This window comes from Capricornis sumatraensis, chromosome 2, assembly GCF_032405125.1.
Source record: "Capricornis sumatraensis isolate serow.1 chromosome 2, serow.2, whole genome shotgun sequence".
NCBI classification, from domain to species: Eukaryota; Metazoa; Chordata; class Mammalia; order Artiodactyla; family Bovidae; genus Capricornis; species Capricornis sumatraensis.
The window spans coordinates 64,507,500-64,533,940 of NC_091070.1; the positions used below are offsets into that span (position 1 = coordinate 64,507,500).

General features: G+C 36.6%; 1 protein-coding gene across 1 annotated transcript in view; it reads left to right on the top strand.

The window, feature by feature from the left end:
• Window positions 1–26,441, top strand: part of TTBK2 (tau tubulin kinase 2) — an 88,557-nt gene that overhangs the window by 8,305 nt on the left and 53,811 nt on the right. The window contains exons 2-3 of the mRNA XM_068966496.1: window positions 228–375; window positions 24,892–24,965. Coding sequence (XP_068822597.1) covers window positions 228–375; window positions 24,892–24,965 — 222 coding nt within the window. The remainder of the gene's footprint in view (window positions 1–227; window positions 376–24,891; window positions 24,966–26,441) is intronic.

Sequence of the window (26,441 nt, forward strand, 5' to 3'; positions counted from 1 at the left end):
CTTGTGGACAAATCTGTGGGAAAAAATTTTGACATTATTTCTTAAGTATTCATTCTTGGCATATACTCAGTTAACAATATTGAGATCTTTTAGCATAAAATAGGGATAGTCAATTATATATTATTTTGTAAATATCAGAGATGAATCAACTTCTAATTAGAATCTTCTATTAATTGTGTGTGTGTGTGTGTGTGTGTGTGTGTGTTCCTATTTTATTTCCCATGCAGTTGAGGAAGATTGGGGGTGGGGGCTTTGGAGAAATTTACGATGCCTTGGACATGCTCACCAGGGAAAATGTTGCATTGAAGGTGGAATCAGCTCAACAACCAAAGCAAGTTCTGAAAATGGAGGTTGCTGTATTGAAAAAACTACAAGGTAAGCTGCTTTGTATGATATACCAAACAATTTATTATGTCTTTGAACATTAAGTTACATTCTTTATCAGTTGAATATTCTGGTGTCAACTAAGTGTAACCATGCTGAACATTTTTCTCTTGGACATTTTATTGCTAGCTAGTAATTGTAGATATACTGATTGCATAGAATAGTTAGATTTTGGGAATTTCTTTTCATGGTGAGTAAGGATAAGAGGGAGTGAATTACCTGAAACATTCTGCATTAGTAAGTGTTTGCATAATGTTTGTTATGGTAAAATTTACCTTTTTAAAAAATAAACATAAACACCTCTGAGTTGTTTCTTGTGTTTTTGGATGTTAAACATGATTTAATCACATTAAGAAAGCTGCCTTCAAATCACACTGAAGGGTGGATAAAAAATAATAATATTTGTTGCATGTTGATTTCATTAGCTTCAGTTTCATCAAATAACTCCTTTCTGGCCCTGGCCATCATTTTTGAGGTCTATGTTACTGCTTGAGTCTCTATTATTTTACCACAAGGATAAGTAACTTTTTTTCTGACATCATTCTAGTGATGTAAAACCCTTAATACGTGGCTAGTTTGATTCATCTTTGTATTTTCAGTTTATGACATAATCTGATATTACGGATATTTAAATATTTTTTCTGGATCAAAATTAAATAGAGGTGTGATTAGCACACTGAATGATCTTATTAAACTAGAGGGTTGATATTGCTATGGGACATTCATTAGTGTCTAAAGGAATTTAGTATTAACATACAGAGCAAAGGAAGTTGCTGTAAATGGTAGAAATAACTAGTTGGTAGAAATAACAAGGACAAAATGCTGTGTAGCTTAGAACCCTCAGATTCACAGCTGTGTATTCTCTAGGGTGAATATGCTATCTTTGTGAATCACTGATGTTTGGAATTTTAGTAAATTAGTTTCTGTTAAGTTAATGAAATGTGTATTATGTATTCTGGCAGCATCTGTTGTTTTAATCACTGCCCTTTGCCTTAAGCTTTCTCATTGCCCCAAGTTTCTCTACTAATTGACTCATTTTTTTTTTAGAGTATGATGCTAATACTGTTATAGATCTGTTTAATAGTTGTTTTTAGGCCAAACTTAACTTTCCCAAAACATGGGAAGTCAGGAAGACAGTGGATAGATCAGCACCCATTCTAACTACTTGAAAAAATAGATGATTAGAGAAGGAAGAATAGAGAAAAGGATGGTGCTCTCTTTTCCTCACCTTTTCTGCTCTTCCATGTTTATTTTGAGCTGTTTGCATCTCAGTGATACGAACAAACAGGTGCAGCTAGAGCTATCTCTTCCTGGCTTGCACAGATCCCAAGTGATCTGTTTTACTCTCAGCCAAGTCCATATTATGTTAATATCAGCAAGTATGTTAGTATCAGCGTGGCTTGGACAGTGCTGCTTCACCTGTCTTTCTCCTACTTGGTCCCAAGGAAATGCTTCCAGATGAGGCAGAATACAGCTTTATAGCCCTTTCAGTAAGTTCTCCTGCCTATTTTGGCCATGGTTTAGTCAGGATTCTATGCAATAAAGCTTAAAGAACAGTTTAGTACCTTTTAATGGGTGAATTGGAGATCCTTGGATGCTGAGTCTCTCCTTTCCTTCTTATTTCATCTTTCATACTATTAGCTAAAATGTTTTTCTTACCTGTTTTTAGTTCCTCAGAACTTTTCTCTTTCCAAAATAAAATAGTTGTTTTTTTTTTTTATCTTTTGGTTTGTATTTCAATGAACAGCCCTTGGCTTTCTTTTCTTGGCTTTCTAACCATGCCTTCTGGATACTTAAGCCTCATAACTTCTTTTTGTTGAAGGTGCTTTGGAATCTAGACCCTTTGAGAACCTTTTAATGAAGCTCAACTTCTTGTTCCTGCCTGTCTGTTGTCATAATGATTTTCTTACTCAGTGACCCCAATAAAAAGGAGGCTATATGCGTAAGGAAAAGGTATATAACCAGAGGTTAGCCCTTTATAGGACTGGTTGGTTTAAAATTGTTGTTCAGTTTTTGATAACTGGTATAGGATTTATTTCTTTTTAACATAAAATGATACTTTGTGATGAATTTAGCCTGAACCCTAAGTTTTGTTCCTTTTAATAAATCAGTCCCCCTTTTCAAAATTCTCATTATTTCTTTTCCTGAATTCCTTCCACTCTCCTTTTTCTCTGTCTTTTCCTGTATTTCACAATTCTAGATTTCCTCAGCTCATGCATAATTCTCATTACTAGCATATTCCTTTCTCATTGGCTCTAAAGTGTGAAGGCCTTAACATTTTGCTGGAAATAATAAAAATTTGCCAGACACTGCTTTGTAAGAACTTTGTTGATGATTAATGGTTTTGTGAGTGCATTAATTTATATTTATTGGAACATAGAAAGTCTTGGTCACTTATTCCCTACAAAAAAAAAAAAGAATGATATGAGAATATATTAGAGGTAGTTTATGTTAAACATTAGGAAAATTTGGGAGAATCTATATTATTGAAAAAGTGAAATAATAACACTGTGGAAACTCTGCAGGTGACCAGTTTTAAGAATGGATTGGAGAAGAAGCTCATGTTCCAGTTTTTCTTTTTTTTTCTTTAATTAGTAGACTTTACTTTTTTAGAACTGCTTCAGGTTTATAGGAAAAACTGAGTGGAAGTTTAGAATCCCCATCTACAGTTTCCTCTGTTATTAACATCTTGCATTAGTGTAGTATGTTTGTTACAGTTGGTGAAACAGTATTGATACATTATTGTTAACTAAAGTCCATAATTTACATTAGGAAATTCCTTTATTAATAACATAAACACTGTAGTCTTAAACACCTGAGAAAATTATTTCTCAATACCATATAAAATCTAGCAGCCAGTATTTAATTTCCCCTATTGTCTTAAAAATACTCTTTTTACATTGAGCTATTCAAATAAAGATTCACATGCACGGTAAGTACTTTGCATTTAGTTGACATCTCTCTTAAGTATCTCTTAATTTACGTTCCCCCCTCCTCTTTTTTTTTTTTTTTAACTTTGGCATTGCTGTTTGTTGAGAACTGAAGTTCTTAGTTTGCTAGAGCAGTCCACATCTGGATTTGGCTGATTGCATCCTTGTAGTGTTAACATGTTCCTCTATCCTCCACGTTTCCTGTGAACTTGTAGTTAGACCTAGTGGCTCGAAGAAATCCATATTGTTATTGTTGCTGATGGAGTACATTGTCTTCATCCATTGTTTCCATAGTGGTTGCAAAATATTTCTGATTCTTTTATTCCTTCCAAATTTCTGAATTGGAATTATTCTACAGAGTAGAATTTTATTTCATCAGCCATTTGTTTCTCCTGAAATGATAGTTACTACAAGAAGGGCAGGATAAAGACCTGATTTTTTTTCCTGTTTATTTACCAATTTTCAAAATAACAAGTGCCCTTATGTGAGTAGTGAGCTGTTTTTCTGTTTTGAGTATCACTATGAGATCATGGATTTTTCTATGTTTTCTTTCAATCCATTGAAGTTATTATTCTTTTTATGCTAAAATTTCCACTTCTTTTGACTGGTAGAAGCCCTTTTAAATTGGCTGCTTGTCCTCCTGATGTTACTTTAGTGTTCTTTTATATCACTAGCTTACTGGCACAGTACATGTCCCAGGCTTTGCTTGAACTTTCCCTACACCAGAGTTGGAATCAGGAACCCTTTTTCTCCAAGAAACCTTTATATTGGGAAAAAATTGAGATCATAGTGTGGGGACTAGGACACCAATTGCTATTGGACCAACACACTTCTTTCAGTGGGTTTTAATATTACTAGATATTGCCTAGTTTATTCTTATATGCACTTTTCAATTTGTTTACATTGTTTATTTTAGGCAAAATGTATTTTGTACATTTAAACTTGACATACTATGCTTAGTAGCAGAATGATAGTAGAAAGTAGCTTTGTATTTTGTGATACTGTACATTTGTAAATGGAGTTGTGGGAGAATAGGATAGCATTAACTCTTCTATTTCTGGTTATCATTTTAATAAATTATTTTTTTGGTAAGAAAAAGAATTATTAAGATTCTGGAATAATTTGTTAAAGAGTATTATAAATACTAGTTGGTAAAGTCATCTTTGGGTGACTAAGGTTTAGATTCTCAAAACCATGTTATATAGATGTTTAGTTCTTCATTGTTACAAGAGACAGTCACTTGGATCTTCCAGAAAATGGTTTATATTTGGTTTTGAAGTTTTTTTTTTTTTAATTTTTGCATATAGGTGGTGTGATATGGCAATTCAGAATATTATAAAACGACTAAAATTTATCCTCAGATCTTTTCATCAAAGGAAGTCTTCCTAGGATCTTGAGAAGTTTATATTTTGTTTACTTGCTTCCAGTTGAAACAAGTCATCTCTGACTCTTGTGACCCCATGGACTGTAGCCTGCCGGGCTTCTTTGTCCATGGGATTTCCCAAGCAAGAATATTGGAGTGGATTGCCATTTCCTTCTACACACACACACACACACACACACACACCAGTAATCCTTGTGTCTTCCCTCCATGATGTGTTTAATAAAGTTTGTCATACTTCCATTTCCTTCTATAGACACACACACCCCACTGATCCTTACGTATCTTCCCTCTATGATGTATTCAATCTAATGAAATTTGTTGTACTTCCATTTCCTTCTACACACACACACGCACACACACATCACTAATCCTTATGTGTCTTACCACTATGATGTGTTCAATCTAATGAAGTTTGTTGAACTTAAAACTAGAAATTTGCTCAGCCTTTCTATCCCATTTTAGCTCTTCATGCTGTAAATGATCAATATCATCTTATCTCTTGTGCCTTTTCAAAGCACTAAATTAAGTAAAACTGAGGTTTTTCTCTTTATATATTACCTTGGATGAGAAAGTAGTTAATTTAAAGCCTCTTTAAATGTTTAAACATTTTTCTCCTCTAGATCCTCTAAAAGCAAGTAAAGATCCTATTGATATCAAGTAAAGTAAATACCACTGTTATAACCAAGTAATTTTTTTTCTCAGTTGAACTAGGAATTTTGCTTGCCCCATATAAATGCAGGGAAAAACTGTTTTTTCTTACAGCCCAAAAAGAGATGGTGATTTTTGTTTTGACTTGTAGGAACTTTTTTTTAAACCCTGGAATATTGGTCCTGGATTTTATTTTTGCTTTGGAGACTGCAGAGCACAAGCTGGAAGTTGAAATGAAAGGTTACTACTACAGAAGATCAGCTCTGCCTCTTCTGCCCTCCCTGCTTGAAGTCTGTAGCTACTGCTGTAAAATGTGACTCCTTTCTTCCCCCAGTATAAGAATATAAGAAATATGTGCTTTCTGGATTAGACCCCCTGATCTGTTCAGTATAGAATGTCTGTGAAAGTTATTCCAAATTTGCTTGCCCTACTGAGTTTCTGTTCCATCAGTTCAGTTCAGGTCAGTTGCTCAGTCGTGTCTGTCTCTTTGCAATACCATGAACTGTAGCATGCCAGGCTTCCCTGTCCATCATCAACTCCCGGAGTCCACCCAAACCCATATCTGTTGAGTTGGTGATGCCATCCAACCATCTCATCCTCTGTCGTCCCCTTCTCCTCCTGCCCTCAATCTTTCCCAACATCAGGGTCTTTTCCAGTGAGTCAGCTCTTTGCATGAAGTGGCATAAGTATTGGAGTTTCAGCTTCAACATCAGTCCTTCCAATGAACACCCAGGACTAATCTCCTAGGGATGGACTGGTTGGATCTCCTTGCAGTCCCAGGGACTCTCAAGAGTCTTCTCCAACACCACAGTTCAAATGCATCAATTCTTCAGCGCTAAGCTTTCTTTATAGTCCAACTCTCACATCCATACATGACTACTGGAAAAACCATAGCCTTGACTAGACGGACCTTTGTTGGCAAAGTAACGTCTCTGCTTTTGAATATGCTGTCTAGGTTCGTCATAACTTTCCTTCCAAGTGTAAGTGTCTTTTAATTTCATGGCTGCTATCACCATCTGCAGTGATTTTGGAGCCCAGAAAAATAAAGTCAGCCACTGTTTCCCCATCTATTTGCCATGAAGTGATGGGACCAGATGCCATGATCTTAGTTTTCTGAATGTTGAGCTTTAAGCCAACTTTTTCACTCGCCTGTTTCACTTTCATCAAGAGGCTCTTTAGTTCTTCTTCACTTTCTGCCATAAGGGTGGTGTCATCTGCATATCTGAGGTTATTGAGATTTCTCCCGGCAATCTTGATGCCAGCTTGTGCTTCATCCAGCCCAGTGTTTCTCATGATGTACTCTGCATATAAGTTAAATAAGCAGGGTGACAATGTACAGCTTTGACATACTCCTTTTCCTCTTTGGAACCAGTCTATTGTTCCGTGTCCAGTTCTAACTGTTGCTTCCTGACCTGCATACAGATTTCTCAAGAGGCAGGTCAGGTGATATGGTATTCCCATCTCTTTCAGAATTTTCCACAGTTTATTGTGATCCACCCAGTCAAAGGCTTTGGCATAGTCAATAAAGCAGAAATAGAATGTTTTTCTGGAACTCTCTTGCTTTTTTGATGATCCAGCGGATGTTGGCAATTTGATCTCTGGTTCCTCTGCCTTTTCTAAAACCAGCTTGAACATCAGGAAGTTCACAGTTCATGTATTGCTGCAGCCTGGCTTGGAGAATTTTGAACATTCCTTTACTAGCGTGTGAGATGAGTGCAATTGTGTGGTAGTTTGAGCATTCTTTGGCATTGCCTTTCTTTGGGATTGGAATGAAAACTGACCTTTTTCGGTCCTGTGGCCACTGCCAAGTTTTCCAAATTTGCTGACATATTGAGTGCAGCACTTTGACAGCATCATCTTTTAGGATTTGAAATAGCTCAACTGGAATTCCATCCCCTCCTCTAGTTTTGCTTGTAGTGATGCTTCCTAAGGCCCACTTGACTTTCCATTCCAGGATGTCTGGCTCTAGGTGAGTGATCACACCATTGTGATTATCTGGGTCGTGAACGTCTTTTTTGTACAGTTCTTGTGCGTATTCTTGCCACCTCTTCTTAATATCTTCTGCTTCTGTTAGGTCCCTACCATTTCTGTCCTTTATTGAGCCCATCTTTGCATAAAATATTCCCTTGGTATTTCTAGTTTTCTTGAAGAGGTCTCTAGTCTTTCCCATTCTGTTGTTTTCCTCTGTTTCTTTGCATTGATGGCTGAGGAAGGCTTTCTTATCTCTCCTTGCTGTTCTTTGGAACTCTGCAGTCAAATGGGCTTTTTGCTTCTTCTTCTGTGCCATCAGATATGGGTATGGTAGAAGATCTTAAATAACTTCTTTTGTGAGAGAGCATAGTAGTCAGACTCTGGGACTAAAGATTAGAGATAACAAGTTACCCCTCATTACATCTTTTAATCTCTTAAAAACCTTTCATCTGCCATTTTGTTCATTTTACCTAGTAATTTTTTCCCCTTAAAGTAACTTTTGTTTGCCCTAGTTAAGGTTTATCTTTCCTATCGAGGGGTGTTAGGAGGTCATTGAGAACTTCAACTGTTCAACCTGTCCATTTAAGTATATCCCAACTTGGAAGATTTAGCCTCATCTGGCATTTTAAGGATTTGTTTATTCATTTACTCTATTCGGGTTTAAGAAGTAGAGTAGGTCTAGATTATTTAAAGGAGCAGAGATTAATTTCCCTGAAAGATTATATAATATATAGAAATATACATCTTTATATGTTCTTTATATGCACAAAGAAAGTCTGCAGTTGTATAGAACTCAAGAAGCCATTGAGCCATTGGGAATGGCTATGTTTGTGTATTGGAATTAGAGGGACCAGGAAAGGAGAGACTCTTTTCCCTTTATACCCTTCAGTGCTTAAGAAATTGAGAAAAATATGCAAACGTTTCTTTTTATAGCAAAAGTATAATTAAATGATAATAAAAAATATCTTTAAAATCCATTCTTTATCTTTTCTCAAATTTCTAAATGCTTGAAAATACCTGGTAAATTTGTGCAGTATAGTGTAGTGTAATTAAAATCAGCTGTTTTCTGTTGTGACCCTTCTTTATAAATGATTAATAACATTATTTGTAAGAAGATCTGTAACTGTGTTTGAGTGCTTACTATATGCTAGGAACAGTGCTACTGAATGCTTTGCTCATACATATCTTATTTTAATGTCTTATATCTATATCATATCTAACTTTTGCATATGTTCTCCTTCTATTTTTTTTTACAACCCTTTTTAAAAGTGTAAATGATCATGGTAAAAGAATTTAAAATCAAACAGAAGAATACTGTAAAAAGTAAAAGTTTTTTTCCCTTAGCCCTTTCACTCTCCTCTCTAACCACTATTACTGGTTTCTTGTTTTTTTTTCCAGAAACATTCAATACATATTTAATCTATCCATTTGTCTACATACATGAATATATACATATATATTGTATAGAATCATAGTAAGATATAAATTAATATCATCATATGATTTGGCTTCCCTGGTGGCTCAGAGGTTAAAGCATCTGCCTGCAATTCGGGAGACCTGGGTTTGATCCCTGGGTCGGGAAGATCCGCTGGAGAAGGAAATGGCACCCCACTCCAGTATTCTTGCCTGGAGAATCCCATGGACGGAGGAGCCTGGTGGGCTACAGTCCACAGGGTCGCAAAGAGTCGGACACGACTGAGCGACTTCACTTTCACTTTCACTTTCAATCATATGATTTAAGGATATATATGATATATAATTTATATATATAATCATTTGGTTATATATGACATGTATCGTAACATTGTATGTGTGCGTGCATGTCTATATGTGCATGGGTGTGTATAAAATCTCCCTCCCTACCCATAACCCCCAACCACATGTGGAATTATACTGTATATACTGTTCTCCAACTTGATGAGACCCCCCCCCCCTTAGAGTCAGACAATAAGATTCATTTTCTATGCACTTTTATGTTCTTCAGAGGAGTAATCCTTCAAGAAAATCATGTCACTCCCTAGCCATTGCTAAAACACTTAAGGGCCTTCCTTTACTTTCTTTATACCCACTTTAACATGGCATACAAAACCTTGAATTGATATCTGCCTGCTTTTCTATACTGTTTTCTTGAAACTGTTGGGCTTACACTTAGTGTTGGTCATCCTGAACTATTTTTCAATTTTTTTAACACTTTATAGCTTCTCAAGTGCACTTGGCTTCCTCTGAGTCATACTTTCAATAAATCTTTTTTTTTCCTTCTTTTAAAAATTTTAAAACAGTCCTAGTAATCACAAAAAATCCACAGGTAAAATAAGATTTAGAGAAGTAAAGCAAAGTATAATTAAGAACTTCACTTTTTTCCTAATAATTGAATAGCCAAAAGTATATATGCTTAAAATAATGTGATCCTGTTAAGTTGCTTGTTCCCTTTTCCTCAGTAAGATTATTACAGGATTTATTTATTTTAAAATTTTAATTTCTTATGATCAAATTTAACAAGTAGTTGAGTCAGTCAGTTCTACAAAGTTTGTTATGAGAAGCAGTAGTCCAGGTTCTGGTTCCAGATAAGATGGAGTAAGCACACTTCACCCTGTCTTTCCCACTGAATGCAGCTGTAAGACCTGGACAGAATGCTTGGAGTGGCTATTTGAGGACTCTGAAAATAAATAGTAGGAGGCAGATTGGGGAAGAAGACCAGAATTCAAAGTACTACTGAACCGTCGGTGAGTTTACCATTTTTTTTCTTCCAGTATGCCCCAGCCTGAACTTAATGTATCCTGAAACTTGGACGTGAGCATTATTAACATGGACAGAAAAAGCACCAGGAGAATCCCATTAGTTTTGACCCAAGGAAGAGGAAAGATGTCTCCTAATACTCAGAATGTGGCAATCCCACATTCTTCTCTTTTTTCTTTTTTTCCCCCCTTTTTCTTCATTCTCTTGCACCCCAGGCCTCAAGCAACCCTGGGCAGTGGCATCAGTGGGGCAAGCAGGAGCCTGAATCTCAGAAGGATAGGAACCTGCCTCTCAGATTGGAGGAGCTGTGGTCTCAAGAGAGTGGGGCAAGTCCCACTGCTTTCGTTTCCCTTTGCTCTTCTGTTGCTTGGCCCTGATGTGGGCATGGTTATGGGAAGTATATGGAAGAATGGGGCTAATGAAGCCGCAGCTTTCTGCAGGAAGGCTGGAAAAGGGAAGCCCCAGGAATCCAGAGAATTGCAGGTGAATGAGAAGCTTGGGAAAGTGACCACTTAAAATTGCTCACAGACTCCTGAACTGACTTCCAAGCTGTGCGTGCTTGAGTGTGATCCTGAACAGCACATTGAGGACCAAATTATGGGATAGACCACTCCCAAGCCCCAAACTGGACACTGCGTGGGACAGTTATGGAACACACTCAGTATGACTTCAAAGGCTTTGCACACTAAACTGATATTGGAAATGCAGGCTACAGAAGGATGGTCAGAACTTGAAGTGTGAACCCAGCTGGGTCAATTACTGGCTAAAATACAAACACCAGCACTCTTGGTGGGACTTAAATAGGAGCCAGATTCTCATAAGATTATATTCAAAATGTCCAGAATACAATCTTGGATTACTCAGCTTAAAAAGAACCTGTGAAATCTGCACTCACTTGGGAAAAGGCAGAAAAGAGATACCAGTGCCAGGATCACAGATGTTAAAATTATCTCAAAAAAACTTAAAATCAGATATTATGACCATATTCTAGGAATGAGTGGGAAGATAGTCTCAGCAAAGAAATAGAAGATGTAAAGAAGAACTAAATGGAAATTTTAGAACTGAGAAATATAATAATGGAAATGAAAAGCTCACTGAACGGGCTGAATAGCAGAGAGGACATGACATAATAAGTCAGTGAAGTTAAATAAATAGAAATGATCCAATTTGAAGAACAGAGAAAAAAATAAATAAGCACCTCAGAAATCTTGAAACTCTTATAAGGTCTAACATTTGTGTTGTCAGAGACCCAGAATGTGCAGATAATGGTTCTGGTATGGCAAAAATATTTGAAGAAATAATGACATACTGATTAGAAGGGAGGAAATAAAACTCTCTCTATTTATGCAGATAGCATGATTATATATTTATAAAATCCCAAGGAATCCAGAAAAAATTAACTGGAATACATGAGTTTAATAAGTGGTTCAAGGTCAGCTCACACACAAAAAATCATATTTCTGTGTACTAGCAATAAATAATTTAAAATGGAATATTAAAAAATCCATTTATAGTAGCTCTCCCAAAATGAAATACTTAGGTATCAATATAGCAAAATATGTATGAGAGCTTTATGGTGAAAATGTAAAATCCTTATTTTTAAAACTTCTTTAATTTTTATTTATTTTAAAAATTTATTTATTTTTAATTGAGGATAATTGCTTTATAGTATTGTGTTGGTTTCTGCCAAACATTAACATGAATCAGCTATAGGTATACATATGTCCCCTCCTAATTTATTTTTTAAAAAGAGAATTTAAATAAATAGAAAGACATGTTGTATTCATGAATTGGAGAATTCACTATACTTAAGACATCAATTTTCCTCAAGTTGATTTATAGATTTGAAGCAATAACAATAACAACAACACTGGTTGTCATGATAGAGAAACCGATTTTAGAATTTTTATAGAAAGGCAGAGGACCTAGAATATCTAAAACAATTTAAAAAAAGAAAAATGTTGGAAAAATCAAGCTACATGATTTTAAAATTTAGTACAAAGTTACCACAGTCAAGACTGTGGTGAAGGAATAGACATACAGATCACTGAACTAGAATAGATTCCAGCAGTAGACTCATATAAATGTGGCCAATAATGTTTAACAAAGTTGCAAAGTGGAAAAATAATAGCACTTTTGATAAATGGTGTTAGAACAGTGGGACATCCAAATACCAAAATAGTGAACCTTGACCTAAACTACACACATTATACATAAATGAACTTGAAAAGCACCACACATCCAAATGTGAACTATAAACCTATACAGTTTTTAGAAGCGAACACAGAAAATCTTTGTGAGCTGGCTATAGGCAAGAAGTTCTTTCACATGACACCAAAATCATGATTGAAAAGAAGCAGCTGATGAATTGGACTGAATCAAATTAAGTAATTTGCTTGTGAAGACACTATTAAGATAATGAAAAGACAAATATAGACCAGGAGAAAATACTTGCAAATCACATATCTGCAAAGGACTTACATTCTGAATATTTAAAAACTTCAAAACTCAACAATAAGAAAATAATCCAATTAAAAATCTTTAATAGGCTTTGGGAGAGGATATAGAGTGGAAAATCAGCTCAGCAAAAGATGCTTAGAATCATTAGCCATTTTGTTTTTCTTCAGTTGCAAAGTCACGTCTGACCCTTTGTGACCCCATGGACTGCAGCATGCCAGGCTTCCCTGTCCTTCACTATCTCCCTGAGTTTGCTCAAACTCATGTCCATTGAGTTGGTTATGCTATTTAAACATCTCATCCTCTGCCACCCTTTTCTCCTTTTGCCTTCAGTCTTTCCCAGCATCAGGATCTTTTCCCTTGAGTGGGCTCTTCTCATGAGATGACCAAAGTATTAGAGCTTCATCATCAATCCTTCCAGTGAATGTTCAGGGTTGATTTCCTTTAGGATTAACTGGTTTGATCTCCTTGCTGTCTAAGGAACTCTTAAGATCTTCTCCAGCACCACAGTTCAAAAGTATGAAGTCTTTGATGCTCGGCCTTCTTTATGGTCCAACTCTCACATCCATACATGACTACTGGAAAAACCATAGCTTTGACTATATAGACCTTAATTGGCAAAGTGATGTCTCTGCTTTTTAATATGTTGTCAAGGTTTGTCATAGCTTTCTTTCCAAGGAGCAAGCGTCTTTTGCTGATAGCTCAGTTGGTAAAGAATCTGCCTGCAATGCAGGAGACCCTTTTTCAGTTCCTGGGTCAGGAAGATCTGCTGGAGAAGGGATAGGCTACCAACTCTGATATTCTTGGGCTTCCCTGTGGCTCAACTGGTAAAGAATCTGCCTGTAATGCAGGAGACCTGGGTTCAATCCCTGGGTTGGGAAGATCCCCTGGGGAAGGGAAAAGCTACCCACTCCAGTATTCTGGCCTAGAGAATTTCATGGACCACTCCATGGGATGGCAAACAGTTGGACACAACTGAGCGACTTACACTTTCACACTTTCTTTCCAAGGAGCAAATATCTTGTAGTCGCTGTCTGCAGGGATTTTGGAGCCCCCAAAAATGAAATCTGTCTCTGCTTCCACTTCTTCCCCATCTATTTGCCATTAAGTGATGGAACTTGATGCCATGATCTTAGTTTTCTGAATGTTGAGTTTTAAGCCAGCTTTTTCACTCTCCGCTTTAACCCTTAAGAGGCTCTTTAATTCCTGTTCACTTTCTGTAGTTAGAATGGTATCATCTGCATAATTGAGGTTGATGATATTTCTCCCAGCAGTCTTGATTCCAGCTTGTGATTCATCCAGCCCAGCATTTTGCATGATGTACTCTGCATATAAGTTAAATAAACAGGGTGACAATATACAGTTTTGTCCTATTCCTTTCCAGTTTTGAAGCAGTCTATTCCATGTTCGGTTCTAACTGTTGCTTCTTGGCCTGTATATGGCTTTCTCAGGAGACAGGTATGGTGGTCTGGTATTCCCATCTTTTTAAGAATTTTCCACAATTTGTTGTGATCCACACAGTAAAAGGCTTTCAAGTAGTCAATGAAGTAGATGTTTTTCTGGAATTCCCTTCCTTTCTTTATGATCCAGCAATTGTTGGCAGTTTGATCTCTGGTTCTTCTGCCTTTTCTAAGCCCAGCTTGTACAACTGAAAGTTCTCGGTTCACATACTTTTGAACCCAGGCTTGAAGGATTTTAAGCATAGTCTCTTACTAGCATGAGAAATGAGTGCAATTATCCATTAATATGAACATTCTTTGGCACTACTCTTCTTTGGGATTGGAATGAAAACTGACCTTTTCCTATCCTGTGGCCACTGTTGAGTTTTTCATATTTGCTGACATATTGAGTGCAGCACTTTAACAGCATCATCTTTTAAGATTTGAAATAGCTCAGCTGGAATTCTATCACCTCCACTAGCTTGTAGTAATGCTTCCTAAGGCCCGCTTGACTTCACACTCCGGGATGTCTGACTCTAGGTAAGTGACCACATCATCACGGTTATCCAAGTCATTAAGACCTTTTTTGTATAGTTCTTTGTATTCTTGGCATGTCCTCTTAATCTCTTCTGCCTCTGTTAGGTCCTTACCATTTCTGTCCTTTATCATGTCCATCCTTGCATGAAATGTTCCCTTGATAACTCTAGTTTTCTTGAAGAGATCTATTGTCTTTCCCATTCTATTGTTTTCCTCTATTTCTTCACACTGTTCAGAAGTCCCTCTTATTTCTCCTTGCTCTTCTCAGAAACTCTGCATTCAATTGTATATCTTCCTTGCTTTTTGCTTCTCTTCTTTCCTCAGCTATTTGCAAAGTCTCCTCTGACAATCCACTTTGCCTTCTTGAATTTCTTTTTCTTTGAGATGGTTTTGGTCACTGCCTCCTGTATAGTGTTATGAACCTCTGTCCATAGTTCTTCAGATACTTTGTCTAACAGATCTGATCCCTTGAATCTATTTATCACCTCTACTGTATAATCATAAGGGATTTGATTCAGGTCATACTGAATGGCTTATTGGTTTTCCTACTTTCTTCAATTTAAGCCTGGATTTTGCAATAAGGAGTTCATGATCTATGCCACAGTCAGCTCCAGGTCTTGTTTTTGCTGACTCTGTAGAGCTGCTCCATTTTCGGCTGCAAAGAATAGAATCAGTCTGATTTGGATATTGACCATCTGTGACGTCCATGTGTAGAGTCATCTCTTGTGCCGTTGGAAAAGATTTTTTGCTATGACCAATGTGTTCTCCTGACAAAACCATTTTTGCCCTGCATCATTTTGTCCTCCAAGGCCAACTCCCGCATTTCAGACTCTTTGTTGGCTATGAGGCCTACTCCATTTCTTCTAAGGGATTCTTACCCACAGTAGATGTAATGGTTATCTGAATTAAATTCACCCATTCCCGTCCATCTTAGTTCACTGATTCCCAAAATGTCGATGTTCATTCTTGCCATCTCCTGCTTGACTACATCCAGTTTTCCTTGATTCATGGACCTAACATTAAAGGCTCCTATGCAGTGTTGCTCTTTACAGCATTGGACTTTAGTTTCACCACTAGACATGTCCACAACTGAGTGTCATTTCTGCTTTGGCCCAGCTGCTTCATTCTTTTTGAAGCTGTTAGTAATTGCTCTCTGCTCCTCTCCAGTAGCATATCAGACACCTTCCAAGCTGGGTGGCCCATCTTCTGGTGTCATATCTTTTTGCAGTTTCATACTGTTTATGGGGTTCTCGTGGCAAGAATACTGGAGTGAGTTGCTCTTTCCTTCTTCTAGGCATCTTTCCAACCCAGGGGTTGAACCCACATCTCCTGCACTGGCAGGTGGATTCTTTACCACTGAGCCACCTGGGGTAGTGGTCTCCTAATTCTTTATCTTTTCTCTCCTTTTTAAAACATGTGTTTGTTTATATATTTTTCTTTTACTTTAGTACATTTAAAAAATAGGATGAGGAAATCATGCTCATTTTTTTTTTTTCCATTAGAATCATAAAAGCCTGCTAGTTTTAAGTTGGCCATTGTGGTAGGATAGTCTTGTTTAAATGATGAAATTCCCTGTGACGACTATCTGGACTGAAGAGTCTAGAAACTTCTTTTGCCTTTGGCTCCTGATGAGCTACTGAGAACCTAAGGGTTATTAGATGGGCATCCTCATGAACGCTGGTAGGAGCTTTATTCCTTAGACTTCTTGTCTCAGTTATTTTTCTGTGGGACCTGGCTTAGAAGACACCCTCCTGTCTTGACACCCTGTCAAGTTAACTCAGCCAAGCTTCATGCTCTGTGATGCATTCTCATCTAATTTCTTGCTTTCTCTGTAATGCTTATTCTTTGTTTTTATAAGCTATAATTTGATCTTATACTGCCCATATCGGTCTTACATTTATTGCTTTCAATAAGATTGTAAATTGTTTGAGGATAGGACCTATACCATGTATTTTTCTGTCTCCCATTGGTGTGGATATTTCATGAGTTATTATTAGGGTCGATTTGGTTTGTTTTTGGTGAGGAGTGGGTAAATATGAGGAGTAAATGATAGATGGATAAGGAAGGTAATTTTGTTGTACTCTTAGGATTCTAATTGTCCAGCGTTGCAGAATCCCCTTATTTGCTAATTTGTAACTGACCTGGAATTTGTTCTGTGAATTCCAGAGCATCCCCATTTAGTGGGTTAGGGATACTTTTAGCTCAGCTTTTCACTTTATTACTAAATGGTTTTTTTATTTAAAAAGAAAAATGATTGATGCCCCTTTTGATAGATTTACTTTCCTGTAGTAGCAAGTCATTTAAAATTACTTACTTTTTGCATGATATTAATATTTAACACTAGGATTCACAGGGAGCCCAGCCTGGTACTCTGTGATGACCTAGAGGGCTGGGATGGGGGGAAGGAAGGGACACTCAAAAGCGAGATGATATATGTATAATTATAACTGATTTGTGTTGTTGTACAGTAGAAACCAACACAGCATTGTAAAGCAATTTTTCTCCAATTAAAAAATTTAAAAAAAAATTTTATTGAGAAGTAGGGAGAAAAGTACAATCTGATGTAGTGAACTGGATGCCATCTACCCTTTAAGATTTCAGATTATTTTTATTGTTAATCCACTGCACCATTTGTGATCTGTTCAGTTTTTAAATTTCTAAAATACGTTAGGACTCCAAAGAAATCTAGTAACTCAAAAAAAAAAAAAATTAACATTAAGGTGTAGACCACACCACCACCACCTGCTGAAGTTTTAAGCTCTTGAATTGAAACCAAAAGTAGTAGATGATCATCTGAAATCGTAAGAACAAAAATATTCTTTAGGTTATGTGCATTTCATTAAGCATATAGCATATCTCTTCCTTTAAGAACAAAAAGTATATAGTTAAGTTACTACTTCCCTTAGATAAATAGAAATCCTTTCTATATCACAGTTAAAATTTGTGTTTAACTAGTGAGGTCCTACCTTGCCTATAATATCTTTAGATATTACCTGTCTAAATTAAGTTTACTTATGGTCTTTTTTGGCTGGAGATATCACTGATTGTTTCTCTTTTGCACAGAGCTTGGTGACAGACCACAAGCATTCCTTGTAGGGTTAGAGTAGTCAAGAGCGAGAAGATTAAGAGAAAGCCTTAGTGGTGATGTTTTCAGTGGCTAGTAAAGATCTGGCTTCTATGTTCAGACTTCCTTTTGTGTTTTAGCAGAGGAGACACATAAGCAGAAAGTTAAAATTGGTTTGTTAATGTATTTCCATCCTGTATTTTCTTGTGGTCAACAACCTATGGTTCCTAGTGATCAGTGCTGACTTGCTGACTTCTCTTCTTCCTCTAGTTCCATCTGTGCACCAGACTCTACTCTATGTGTTTATTTCTAGGGCACTCTTATTTTGATTTTCTTATTTATTTTTTTCCCCCTCAGTGCCTGGCTAGGTGACTGACTTTCTAAATATCTGAAAATCTGATCCTGAGTTATTAATTTGCTGATATTACCTCCTATAGGGATATTTAGATTTTAAGAGTTGCATTTAATTTGAGGAGATGAGGTTGAGAGAAATAATGTGAACAAAAAATAAGGTAGAACATTTGTGAGGGAGAATAAAAAAAGAAACAAACTTCATCAGAGTGTATAATGTATGTTAAACTGAAGGAAATGAGGTTTGGTAAGTAACATAGAATGAATCTTGAAATCCAGGCTCACCATTTTAATCTAATCTCTTCAGGCATTATTGTTTATGGTTTCTTGAGTAGGCAGATGATAAAAACAGTTATTTTAGGGAGATTATCTAATGACTAGTGTGTGGGCAGTGACATTAGAGAACATGTTTGGCCTGGTCCACTGAAGTACAGTCAGATATGACAGAATAGATGGTATCAGAGAGAGGCACATGCTAGGTGAGCCTGGTCAGTAGAGCCAAGATTTGAGTTTATATATATCTCCTTCCAAAATTAGTGGTCAAAATTACTAAGCTTTAGTGATAGTAATAGGGAGCATATATTGAGTATTTATTCTGTACCAGGCAGTATATTAAGTATTAGAAATACCTTATTTAGCTGATTCCACTTGTGCAATAACTCTTTGACATAAGTGCTGTTGTTACTCTTCATGTGGCTTGTAGAGATTAAATAACTACCTGGCAGGTGAAAAAGTTAATATTTAATCAAGCAGTCTTGAGCACATGCAGTTTTCTTCCATGCCAAGCTGAAAGATTCAGAGGTGATATATGATGTAGTTATATTTTAGTGGTTTCCTTTGCTGTGCAGAAACATTTTGATTTAATGTAATCCCACTTGTTTATTTTTGCATTTGCCATCTTTGCCCTTGTTGTTAAGTCCAAAAAAGTCATCTCCAAGGCTGATGTCAAGCAACTTACCCCTTGTGATCTGTTCTGTAAGTTTTGTGGTTTCAAGTCTTACGGTCAAGTATTTAATCCATTTTGATGGATTGTTGATTTTTGATAGTTGATTTTTGTATATGGTATAAGATTGAGTCTGCTTTTCGTTCCTTTGCATATGACTGTCCATCTGACACTCTTTTTCCCTGCAGTTTTCTTTTCCATATTGTGAACTTTATCCTCATGTTGGTTTCTTTCACAATTGAGAGACGATTGCCCATAGCAACTGGAAGGGGCCTATATTCAAATATAATATCTCTTCTTGTAATTATATGAAGGTATTGAGTTTTGCTCTGATTATAACATCCCGGAAATAATTATACTTATTAGAGTAATATCATGCATTGATTGTCTTCAGTCTTGAATATGTAGTTTTCTTTCCATCATCAAGTGAAGTGAAAGTGCAAGTTGCTCAGTCATGTCCGACTCTTTGTGACCCCGTGGACTACACAGTGCATGGAATTCTCCAGGCTAGAATACCGAAATGGGAGCCGTTCCCTTCTCCAGAGGATCTTCCCAACCCAGGGATTGAACCTAGGTCTCCCACATTGCAGGTGGATTCTTTACCAGCTGAACTTGATCTCAATTTCTAGATTATTCTGTTTGGCTTAGAACAATTAATGTCCCACCTTGCCTGAGTAAATCAAATCCATTGAGACAGAGGAAGATCATTTCCAAAGGGAAATTTGGGTGCTGTTAGCAGGGAGGAATGAACACTGAATAGTTAATCAAGAAAATGCTTTATAAATATATTATCTCATTTAACTTTTTTCAGTAGCTCTGTTGAGGAAACCAAGATTTGATCAAAGTCCCATAATTATTAAGTGGCAGAGTTGAAATTTGACTTAATGCTTTTTTTCTTTCCAGCAGTATTGTGTCTCCTTCAAAGAAAAATAATAGGTTGTCTTGCATAATATATGGCATTAATGACCCTACCTTCTGAGATTCAAAACTGGTTCTACCAATTGCTTAGTTAAAACTTCATCATCACAAGATACCTAAAGTTATGAGGTACATCTTGAATAGTACTTAGAAAGAAATTTATAGCAGTGAACACTTACATCATGAAACCAGAAAGATTTTCAGTAAACAGCCTAACCTTCTACTTTATGACACTAGAAAAAGAAGAGCAAATTAAACCTTAAGCAAGCAGAAGGAAGGAAATAAGAAAGATTACAGTGGAATTTAATAAAAGAGAGACTAGAAAAACAATGGGGGAGATTCCACAAAGTCAGGAATTAGTTCTTTTATTTAAAAAATGAACAAATTGACAAGCCTTTGCTAGACAGACAAAGGGAGGAAAAAAAGCAAAAACACTGAAATTACTAAAATCAGGAGTGGAAGAGGGGACATTTCTACAGACCTTACAGGAATTTTAAAAGAATTATAATAAGGGAATACTATGGACTACATGACAACAAATTATTTACATGAAATGGACAAATCCCTAGAAAAACCTGCACTGTTGAAACTGACTCATGAAGAAATGGAAAATCTGAACAGATTTCCTTCTCAGCCTTCTCCACTAGTTCCTTCTTCTTTCCCTGACGTGCTGGGGTCCCTCTCTCAAACTGTCCATCTTCTCTGGACAGTCAACTCCTGCCTCACTGACAACACATAGGTCTATTACTTTGCATAGATGTGTGTCTGTGCTCAGTTGTGTCCGACTCTTTGCGACCCTATGGACTGCAGCCCACCTGGTGCCTCTGTCCATGGGATTCTCCAGGCAAGAATACTGGAGTGGGTAGCCATTTCTTTCTCCAGGGAACCTTCGCAACCCAGAGATCAAACCTGTGTCTGCTTGCATTGGCAGGCAGATTCTTTACCACTGAGCCACTGGGAGGCCTTACATGGCTGACCTCTGTTAAACTCTACCCCTAAATTTCTAACACAACTTCCATGTTCTATAGATAAATCAGTGCAAAATCCCCAACCAGAAATCATTATCCTCTCTCATACTTTTGTCTTGGTTTATATTAATACAGTTTACTTTGTCCACTTAACTTAAAAGGCTTCATTTACTTTCTTCTCTTGTATAATCTGTCTATTCTGTTTCTTAAAGCTTAATTGGAAATCCTTCCTCTTTAAATTCTCGCTCTCAGTGCTTTAATTTGAACCTATTTTATCTTTTACCTCATCTGTTGTGTTAACCTCCTAATTGATCTCTCTGCCTTCAGCTCTTCCATAAATCAGCATCTAATGATGAATAGCATTACTTTTCCAAAACACAGGCCAAATTATGTAGCTCTCATGCTTGAAAACATTTGAACTACCTCTCCCCACCCCCAACTGCCACCCATTATGTGTCAGATCTAAATTCCTTTATGTGGCATACAAGACTTTAGTGTGCTTTTCTTATCTCAGCATGCCCCCCACCTCAGCCTCTTATCTAGCCCTCTAGTCTGTTAACTTTATTAATTATTTAAAGTCTAATGATTTAGTTCTAGAATAGCCTCATAAAATTTTCACATCTTCTGTGTATCCACAGCAATTTGTCTATAATGCAGAGCTCATCATACTAACTAATACATATTGTAATTTTTTGTTTATATATCCAGGCTGTGAATTCCTTGAGGACATGGATCATATTTAATTTATCTTGTATTCCTAGGGCTTGCTTTAGTACTTGGCACATAGTGGATCTCCTTGTCTGTATTTTATCATGGTGGTGGTTTAGTCGCTAGGTCGGTCTGACTCATGCGACCCCATGGACTGTAGCCCGCCAGGCTACTTTGTCCATGGGATTTTCCAGGCAAGAATTCTGGAGTGAATTGCCATTTCCTTCTCCAGGGGATCTTCCCAACCCAGAAATCAAACCCAGATCTCTTGCTTTGCAGACAGATTCTTTACTGACTGAGCTATGAGGGAAACCCATATTTTGTCACAATCTTTATTTACTGCTTAGTTTTAATATTTATTTACCAGGTGTTACTTGACCTTAAAATCTGTTTCAGTTATTCCTGGCATAATGGATAAGAACAATAACTCTGGGACCAAACTGCTTCATCGTCTTCCCACTGTGGGGTCTTAGACACAGTAGTTAACCTCACCAAGCCTCCATTTTCAAATTGGAAAAATAGAGAAAATAATAATACTTATGCCTTTTAAGTTGTGAGGATTAGGTACATATAAAACACTTAATATAATGCCTAGCACAGTATACTTCATATTATGCATGCTTTATTATTATTAATATTATTATTGTCATTATAGTTATTATTTCCATTAGTTTGTTCATTCACAAATATCAGGTGTTTCACTCTTTGCCAGGTACTGTGGGGTACTAACAGAACAACATAGATAGGGCCCCTGTAGTCATGGAATGATACTTCAGTTTGTACTAGTTATTATAATGTTATTTGAAGAACTGCTATAAGTGGTGGTGAAGAGTTACTGTTTCAATTAAATTCTAGTTTCTCCATGCTTCCAAAAATTGGTACATATTTAATGAACTAACTTTAATAAATAGTTTCATTGATTGCATATATCTAAAATATAAGAGCAGTGGGTACACTATGTTATAAAGTATGAGATAAGAATTCATTATGCTCTTACCTAATGCAGTGAAGATGTACTGGGGAATCCTAGAAAATTTGCTACTGACTTTGTATTTTGGTTACCCAATAAAGGTCTAGTTTATTTGATTTTTATCTTTTTAAAAGTAGGGTGGTTTTAATATCAAGAGATAAATAGTATTTTGTATTACTTATTTTAGAAAGAGCATTCCAAGAGGAGTTAAATTTAGTATGACCTTTTGTTATTAGATGACTTAAATGCCTTTGTAATAGAGATACTGCATTTAATTGTTATCTTAATAAGAAGTTGGAGTCTTGAGGAGTGAATAGTAAGAAATACTTTAAAATGATTCTTTGTTTCTTTGAAGCTAGAAAAGAGTAAGTTGCCAGCTGACAGTCATTTTATCCTTTCGCTCTTACTACAGTTTATTAGATGACTTAGTTTTGCAAACATATGTAAAGTGATATACATACATTGTACACATTGTGAATTATTGTTCCCATTGTACTTTTTCTTGCTTGTTATGACCCCTTTCAACAGAAGCACAGAGAATGAGAGAACAATGTGATAACCCAGATGCAAAAGAGAAGTGTGGACTCATTAACTAAATTAAACCTGGATTGTGTTTATATTTTAAATTAGTGGACTAATTCTTTTTGAATGTTGGGATATATTTCTCATCTGTCTATTAAAGTCTGTCCTTCTGGCTCTTGGTCTGTGACTTCCTCACTTTTTGGGACGCTTCTTCAAAGATTGCCCTCATTGTCTCATGTTCCATTTATTCTTTAACCCATTATGGACTGGCTTCTGCCCCTTCCACTCACCAGTAACTTCCTAATTGTTTATATTACTGAGCACTTCTCAGCCTCTGGCCACTTCTACCTTTGAATTCTATGACCTTTATCTCTCATAGTTTTCTCCTACAATTCAGGCTATTACTCTGTTTCCTTCACGGGCTGTTTTATTTCTATTCATGCTTTTCAGATGGTTCATTTTCTAGAATTCTGTTCTTAGGTTTCTTGTCTTCTCATTCTTTATTCTTTCAACTTGGAAATCTTCCATTTATGTTTGTAGTTCCATCTGCCTTCTATGAACCAGTCATTCCCCAGTAAATTTCTGGAGCTCAGTTTTTTGTCTCAGGCTTGAAATTACAGTTGTCTGCTGAATTCACCTGGTTGTCCTCAAACTCAACATTTTGATATCCCTTAAAATCTATACAACTTACTCTACTCTCTTGTTTCAGTACAAAACAAGAGAATTGTGCCCATTTAATTGTGCCCACTTCTAGTCAGTAACTATATCTTTAGCATCTCTCAGATTTATCGTTTCTTTTTTCTATATCTACTGTAATACATTAGATTAAAAAAAGGTTCAAGCCCTGTTCTCTCTTGGGATATTGTAACTGTCCCCAGAATGACCATTCTGCCTCCATAATTGACCTCTCTATAATCTGTCTTCCTCATTGCTACCATGGCGATGTTCTAAAATGGAATGTTTTAAGTGTTTTTCTTTATGTTAAAATCTTTTAGATGCTTCTCACACTACTCAGCAGTAGTTTTCAAATACATGGTGTTTCAAAAACGTCCATGGCCTGTCTGCTTTTGGGTCAGAGAACTTTTGAAAGCTCATATCCTGTATCTTTCCCCCATAGATTCTGATTCAGTAAAAAAAGTTTAGGAATTTTCAAAAAGTTCCCCAGATAATTCTAATAAGCAGCTAGGGTTAGAAAACACTGACCTATATGTGGTTCACATTCCTTATTATGGAGTCCAGGATCCTCCGGGATCTGGTACCTGCCTATTTCTCCAGTATTATCTCATTCTGTTATCCCATCCCTCCCTTCATTCACTGTTCTCCAGCCAGATTCCCTCTTCTGGTCCTGGAAGCCACCAGACCTGATCCTCTCTTAGGACCCTTGTTTGCTATTGCTGAATCAGATGCAGAAGCCTAGTCTCTCTGCTCCACCTCTGCTTTGCTCTGGACCCCAGCCACTAGCACCTCCTTGGATTTCACATGTGAAACTCGGGTTGAAAACCGCTAAGCAAATCCATATCAATGGGGCCCAGAAAGATGAAGTGATTCACTGAGTCTATAATGGTGAATGGCAGGCCATATCTAAAATCCAGGATATATATTCCTAACATAGTTCTTGTTTATAGCTCTTCTTTCTTTTATATGTATCATGTATGAGCAAGTTGATTTGAAATGACCTCTTAATTGTTTCCTTCCTAAATAAATTATCATTCACTAGTCCCCTCATTCGTTTATTCATTTAGTAAACACTTACTTTACTATATAAAGAGCAGTGTAGGATATGAAGAGAGGTGGGTAGAAATTTTGCATAATACTAATTTCCTATCGTTAAGATTCTTGAGGTTTTTATATTCAATCATTAAAATACTACACAGAAAAATAAATTATTAATTTTTAAGAAGAGAAACTATAGTATAACCTTTTCTACTGTCTTGTATCTTTCTTTCTTTCTTTTTATCCAGGGAAAGACCATGTTTGTAGATTTATTGGTTGTGGGAGGAATGATCGATTCAACTACGTGGTCATGCAGTTGCAGGTAGGTTACTTTGAAAATGTGTCTTAAAATTGACCAGTTTTGATCAAAGTACCTAATTACAGTAGATGTGAATAAAATTAACAACATTCTTGGTATCATTGCAAAATGTTTTATACTCTACGGATGGTATATATTTAAACAGACCTGGTGATAATGGATTTTTCCAAAGATGGAAGGGTTGTCTTTATCAACTATTTTCTCTGATGCACATCTTCGTTGATTGTCATCATTGCCAAATTTTTTATCCCCACATGGATTACCGGATATAATGAGTGTTCCTGTCCCTTCCTTCTCCACCATTTATTATGTTAAGGACTTTAGGTTCCCATTTTCACAAATATCAACCTTGAGTGTTTGAAAATTTTAAAATGAGATGGAGAGAAATGCTGTTGTTCTTTCTCTTTACTATTAACATAGCTGTGTTCTGTCCTTGAGATGGAGAGTGGAGTTGAGTTGGGTAGCAGATGACAGAAATTCAGAAAGGGAGCATTGAAGTAATGACTGCAGCAAAGAGAGGGAAATCAGCCCATTCTCTCTGACACTGACACTGCCTCTGCCCCTGCCCCTGAGTGAACACACGCTCTTGCACATGCATACACACACGCACACACACACAGAACTCTGAACCTGTACTCACCATCAAAGTTTAAAAGCCATGGTTCACTTTGCTGCCTAACTTAAGAGAACTTAAGAGTTCTCAGGGTTTCCCTTCATCTTTAGCAAAGTTTGTTTTAGGCATTTGGTTCTTTTGTTTGTTTATTTTTTCAACTTAACTACTTAGTAGTGATTTCAGAGACATAGATGCTCACCTAAATTCTTCCTCTTCTTGTTAGGGCTTCTCTTGTTTCCCTCAGCTATCCTTCAACACGTGATTTACATCTATAGACATTAATTTCCTGCAGACTATTGGCTTGATGTCTCAGAGTCATGTGATTCACTACTCGAGCCAACATAGTTTTTTTACTTGAAGCAGAATCCCTGTATCTTTTTAGGTCATTAATATGGACCTTGCTGTCTCTCATTTTGGCCTGTAATAATAATATAACTTTTGTATGCTATTTTATAGTGGTTTTTTTCTTCTGGATTTATTAGGCATCTTACTTGATCCTTGTCATTTCCCCTGAAGAGGATAGGGCAGGTTTTACCCCCGTTTTGCAAATGAAGAAACTTTAGCTCAAGGTGGCTTGAGGTTTTCCTGGGACTGACTAACTTGATGGGTGTTAGGACTTATTCGATGGAGGCCTTGGGCCAATATTCTTGGCACAATAAGAGAAAACTCTTTATTTTTGTGTATAGGTTACTACTGACTGGAGGATGTGGAGATGCTTTTTAAGTCTGCAGAGTCTCTCTCAGTCCTAGCATATAGTCTTTTTTATTTGATTTACATTCATCTTAATCTCACTTCTGGAAATGAGAAAGCTGCATGTATGGAAAACCAAGGAGGATGGTGTATATCAAGCAGTGATGGCTCCTTTG